The sequence below is a fragment of the Oryx dammah genome, unplaced genomic scaffold (genome assembly GCF_014754425.2).
Source record: "Oryx dammah isolate SB20612 unplaced genomic scaffold, SCBI_Odam_1.1 HiC_scaffold_5, whole genome shotgun sequence".
Classification (NCBI taxonomy): domain Eukaryota; kingdom Metazoa; phylum Chordata; class Mammalia; order Artiodactyla; family Bovidae; genus Oryx; species Oryx dammah.
Genome location: NW_024070189.1, coordinates 60,632,462 through 60,638,637, shown reverse-complemented (window position 1 = coordinate 60,638,637; position 6,176 = coordinate 60,632,462). Strand labels below are relative to the sequence as shown.

The 6,176-nt window shown below is 40.2% G+C and overlaps 1 protein-coding gene across 1 annotated transcript in view; it reads left to right on the top strand.

Moving 5' to 3' along the window:
- Positions 1-985: 985 nt before the first annotated feature.
- The window catches only part of PKD2L2 (polycystin 2 like 2, transient receptor potential cation channel), a 39,996-nt gene continuing 34,805 nt past the window's right edge, over positions 986-6,176 (top strand). The window contains exons 1-4 of the mRNA XM_040241560.1: positions 986-1,121; positions 1,569-1,694; positions 3,626-3,759; positions 4,285-4,541. Of these exons, the coding sequence (XP_040097494.1) occupies positions 986-1,121; positions 1,569-1,694; positions 3,626-3,759; positions 4,285-4,541 (653 nt within the window). The remainder of the gene's footprint in view (positions 1,122-1,568; positions 1,695-3,625; positions 3,760-4,284; positions 4,542-6,176) is intronic.

Genomic DNA, 6,176 nt, shown 5'->3' with positions numbered 1-6,176 from the left:
TTGACGGGCTTCTCAGGTGGCTAACCTGGGGCTTTTCAGTTTATTCCTTTTTATTTTCGTTTTCACTAACATCAGAATCCCCTCCAGTCTCACATTCTGGCAGGCTTGTGGATGCCTTAATTTACAGTCAAATTTGGTTTTTTCTATCTATAGCTAGTTTACAGATTTCATCTTTGCAAAGCTTCCGTGTCAGATACGAGTCTGGGCTCCCAAGAACTACTGTTTCGGTCTACCCTTTTACATCATCACTGCTAAACAGATTCCTACCACCCGCCCCCCATATATGTATTTCAACATTCTCTTCAGCCATATTGGGTGGAAAGCGGGGTGGAAGCTATTTCTAGCAACAGCTCTCAATTAGTAATAATCTGTTTCTGAAAGCTGCAGAGGCGGAGTGGGGTCTCCGTTACAATTTCGGGCGTTGGCGTTGAGCAACCCTTGCCCCAGTGAGGCTTTGGTAATTTATTCTCCTCAGTCTCTTCAAGTCAATACGAGGACAAAACACCTACCTTTCAGGAAGGGGCAGTATGAAGACTAAACAAGCCAACCGATATTAAAGAGTCAAGAAAAGGTAGCCCATTATAATTAGTTACTACGATTTTTATGATTATGCCCAGGCCTAACGCCAGGTTTGCCCTAGAAATCGACAACACGCAGGAGACAAACGCCGCCATGCGTACGCCGGCCTCATGCCTCACGCCAAGCCATTCCACGCAGCCCTCAGTGCGCACGCGCTTTCGCATCTTCAAGCCCCGCATGCGCCCGTTGTCAGAGGACTCAGGCACACAAGCTAGGGGCGCACGTGCACAAGAGTATCGCGCAGGCTCTGAAGCCCTAGGAAGGCGAAACGGGCGTCGTGGTCCAAGTCGGCAATGGCTGAGGCTTCCCGGTGGCACCTAGGCGGTGAGGGGCACACCTAGGGAGTGGGTGGGGCAGGGCGGAACTGGCAATTCGAAATACCCTGCAGGAAAGTTTGTAACCCCGCATGATTTCTGATGAGAGATACAATCTCCAGATCGATTACCCTTCACAGCCTCTTCTTGAGAATCAGAGAGACTCATTGTGTGTAACAGGAAAAGAGAAGCCTCGAAGAGACATCTCATCCCTTGCCCTTGCACGAAGCTGGATCTGGGTGCAGGCACTTGCTGTACACTGGCCTTCGCTGAGCCAGGCTTAGAAGGCCTTTGTTGATCGAGGGAGTAGCGACCTTAGCAAAATCCCAGGCAGAGTCCTTTTTCCTCCTCAAACAGGAGCCAGCCATCCCAAGCAGTGTTGACGGATGGCGAAAAACGATTAGGGACAGATGAGGGGATTTTGTTTGGTTTGTATTTTGCTTTTTCAGTTTAAAATAAGACTGGTGAGGAAACATCCGGGTTATAAAATTCATTATGAACAGTCATAAAATGATTGCCCACTATCACCATGGGAAAATGTTACTAATTATTCCTTCTTCATAAAGTGAGAGTAAAAACATAACCAGAAGCTATTGGAGCTTTCCTGCACAGTGTAAACAGCTAAAATTGCCTGTGCTTTTCCATCCCTATGATTTACATACATTATAAATTAAGGAAAATTTTTGTTTTGTCTCACAGGAACTCCAAAACATAAACTGCGTTACAGAGAGGACGTAGAAATTAGAACCACACTTCAGGAGCTGTTACTCTACTCTATTTTTTTAATAAACTTATGTATATGTAAGTACACAGATGTAGATGAAGACACAACTAAAGTTATCTGCAGATGAAAAATAAAACATGGGTTTTATTTTAAAAAATAGGCTTTCAGACTACTGGAACCTCTCAAAACATAGTGACACATTTTAAACACGTTAAATTCATTTAGATCAACACTATGACCATTTCTTAAGGGGCACAACTTTAAGTCACAGAGGTAATAAAAAGCTTTCATACTCAACTTTGGTTGAATCAATTATTCCTGTTGGCAGTTCTGTCTTAAATATAATTATTCCCTTGAGTTGCCAATTCTTGATTTCTTTTAGAGCCATACAGATACATCAGCTTCACCCTAGTCAGACTACAAATGGGTCAGACAACAAATAAAGCCTAAGAAGTTAGTCTTGATGTCTACTTTGATCTTTTCCCTAGCATGTTACAAGTTAATAGTAAAATATGGTAGTTCTGAGTTACAGGAGATAGAAATCAGTGCAAATCTTTAGGGAGGACCAGGAAAACATCTCAACCTACATTCCTCATATCTGTGAGTTAATAGCATGATCAGTATTAAAGAGCATTTTGCCTTTATAGGACCCAGTATACAATATGTGTAAGCTGGACTTATGTTGGTATGGCAGTTATTGGACTGGCAAAAAAGTTCATTCAGGTTTTTCTGTAAGATGGTATGGAAAAACCCATACAAACTTTTTGGCCAACCCAATATTTATCAGTTAACTAATTAATTGGTATGTGGGAGTGAGCTTGAGTCAGATATTGATTTAAAAACAGCTTTAACCATCTCATAAGTTATCTTAGATTAGTTTTTAAATGCTTATTAGAGAACATTTGGGGAGTGGAAAATATTTAAAATCACTCAGTCACATTATTCGGGGATTTAAAAAAAACACACCTTTTTATAATTAGGAAGAATGGGAAACAAATATCCAACAGAGGATTTTTAAAATATTTTGGTGTATATAATGACATAATATGCAACATTAAAGAATGGCACAGGTTCATGTTTGCCATGGAATAATGTTGAAGGTGTATTATTACTAAAAATAAAGGTCTTCTAGCAAAAATGAGAGACATATTTAGTCTATGCTGCTGCTGCTGCTAAGTCGCTTCAGTCGTGTCCGACTCTGTGCGACCCCACAGACGGCAGCCCACCAGGCTCCCCCGTCCCTGGGATTCTCCAGGCAAGAACACTGGAGTGGGTTGCCATTGCCTTCTCCAATGCATAAATGTGAAAGTGAAGTCGCTCAGTTGTGTCCGACTTTTCCCGACCCAATGGACTGCAGCCTACCAGGCTCCTCCGCCCGTGGGATTTTCCAGGCTCTATACCCTGATCTAATAGTCCATGGGATGGCGAAGAGTGGGACAAAACTGAGCGACTAACACTTTCACAGATCTAAAACCTACCCACCTACCCACCTACCCTAGAAAGAGTGAGAAAGAATACTAGTTAATGTTCTTTTCAATCTTATCATGTGACAAACATAGTTTTAAGTGTTCCACATGAACTATCTCACTTAAAACGTTAGAAGATATCCCTATGGTGGGACTCAAACCATTCTGTTTGATTTTAAAGTTCATATCCTTAACTACTCACTATATTGTGTTGCATACTCCCAGTGTTGGAAAAAAGCCAGTTTGCATGACAGTATGAAAAATGTAGTCTCAGTTTTGTAAAAATAAAGTTGTCTTCTCTATACTGTGTATGCATTTAGAAAAATCTGAATATATGCCAAACCTAACTCTTAAGTAGTGGGTTAAAGGAAAGTTCTTCCTGTTTTGTATTTTTCTATTTTAGTTTTTTTATTATTGCTTTTATAGTTAGCAAAATAAAATTGAATTTTCAAAACAAAATTAGGAACAAATTACATTTTTATCCTGATAAAAACTTGAGTTTTTTTAACATAAATTTTAAAATAAAAAATTCTTTTCCTTAGTGACTTTTGGGATGGTAAACCCACATATGTATTACTTAAACAAAGTTATGTCATCTCTATTTTTGGACACATCTGTGGCTGGTGAAGAAAGAACCAACTTTAAGTCTATTCGCAGCATAACTGACTTTTGGAAGGTAAGGTGTGATTGGATGAAATAGTTTTAGGTATTGCATAAAAAAGCCTTTGGCACACATCAGAGGGACTTGATACTTATTTATTGAAGGAATGAATAAAAATAAATGTCACTTCTTCAAACTATTATAATCAACCAGTGTTTATTGAGAACATGTGTTCTCAGTGTGATATAGTTCTTACAACTTTAAAATTGTATATGGTGAAAATTACTGTTAAAAATTCCTTTGCCCATGTTGTGGTGAAGGGTTTTCAGTATACCCCTCAGAGAAGAAAGGTTATAGAAATGAGTTAATACTTGTTAAGTGCTTAGAACAGTACATAGAAAGTACTCAGTAATTGTTAACCATCTTCATTATAATCATCATCTACCATTACCATCACTAATGGTGGCTTGGCTAATAATTTTCATACGTGTCCTCAAAATCACTGATTTTGTATTCTTATGGATAACATTATGAATGTAGATTCTGTTCACAGTTGATATGAAAATATTTTTCCCATAACATGTATTTTTCTATATGAAGTTTATGGAAGGACCCCTTTTGGATGGTCTGTACTGGGACTCATGGTACAATAATGAGAATCTGTATGATTTAAAGAAGAGCAGTCGCATCTACTATGAGAACATACTTTTAGGACTCCCCAGAGTCCGTCAACTAAAAGTCCGCAATGGCACATGCAAGGTCCATGCATTCTTTCGGTCTTTGATGGATGAATGTTATGACAAATACACTTCTAAAAATGAAGATATGGCTGATTTTGGCCTTAAACAGCATACTGAGTAAGTAGTATAAAATTACACGTAACTTTTGTAGCACTTAGCATTGTATCTTCAAACAACTGTGAAAATATATTTATTTTCTAAATGATACCAACAGAGAGCTGGCAGGTAAGGAGACTCTTTCAATAATAGTATCAAAGGAAGACTCAGAGATGCAGTGTTGACAAAAGGAAGAGTAAACCTGTTAATTTTCTGTTTACCATAGGATACAAAGTGGGTTTTCCCTCCCCTCAGCTGCGGTAGATGAAGTGTTCAGTTCAGTTGCTCAGTAGTGTCCGACTCTTTGCAACCCCATGAACCACAGCACTCCAGGCCTCCCTGTCCATCACCAACTCCCAGAGTCCACCCAAACCCATGTCCATCGAGTCGGTGATGCCATCCAACCATCCCATCCTCTGTCGTCCCCTTCTCCTCCTGCCCTCAATCTTTCCCTGCATCAAGGTCTTTTCAAATGAGAACTCTTCACATCAGGTGGCCAAACTATTGGAGTTTCAGCTTCAACATCAGTCCTTCCAATGAACACCCAGGACTGATCTCATTTAGAATGGACTGGTTGGATCTCCTTGCAGTCCAAGGGACTCTCAAGAGTCTTCTCCAACACCACAGTTCAAAAGCATCAATTCTTCGGCGCTCAGCTTTCTTTATAGTCCAACTTTCACATCCATACATGACCAGTGGAAAAACCATAGCCTTGACTAGATGGACCTTTGTTGGCAAAGTAATGTCTCTGCTTTTGAATATGCTGTCTAGCTTGGTCATAACTTTCCTTCTAAGTAGTAAGCATCTTTTAATTTTATGGCTGCAGTCACCATCTGCAGTAATTTTGGGGCCCAGAAAAATAAAGTCAGCCACTGTTTTCACTGTTTCCCCATCTATTTGCCATGAAGTGATGGGACCAGATGCCATGATCTTAGTTTTCTAAATGTTGAGCTTTAAGCCAACTTTTCCACTCTCCTGTTTCACTTTCATCAAGAGGCTCTTTTGTTTTTCTTCACTTTCTGCCATAAGGGTGGTGTCATCTGCATATCTGAGGTGATTATTTCTCCCAGCAGTCTTAATTCCAGCTTGTGCTTCCTCCAGCCCAGTGTTTGTACTCTGCATATAAGCTAAATAAGCAGGGTGACAATATTCAGCCTTGACATACTCCTTTTCCTATTTGGAACCAGTCTGTTGGTCCATGTCCAGTTCTAACTGTTGCTTCCTGATCTGCATCCAGGTTTCTCAAAAGGCAGGTCAGGTGGTCTGGTATTCCCATCTCTCTCAGAATTTTCCACAGTTTATTGTGATCCACACAGTCAAAGGCTTTGGCATAGTCAATAAAGCAGAAATAGATATTTTTCTGGAATTCATATTGAACACAAGGCAAAGTGCCCATTTTTGCTTTTATAATACTCAATCAGCTTTTCTGGCTCTAGCAAGATGCCCTCATACACATCCCAAATGCTTTTTGGGATTCCTAGGGAGTGTTTCTGAAGTATTTTGCTGCTTTCTCACTCTGGCTTACTTCGGTGATAGCTTGTATTGTTGCCAGTTGGGCTTCCCTGGTAGCTCAGCTGGTAAAGAATCCACCTGCAATGCAGCAGACCCTGCTTCAATTCCTGGGTCAGGCAGATCTACTGGAGAAGGGATAGGCTA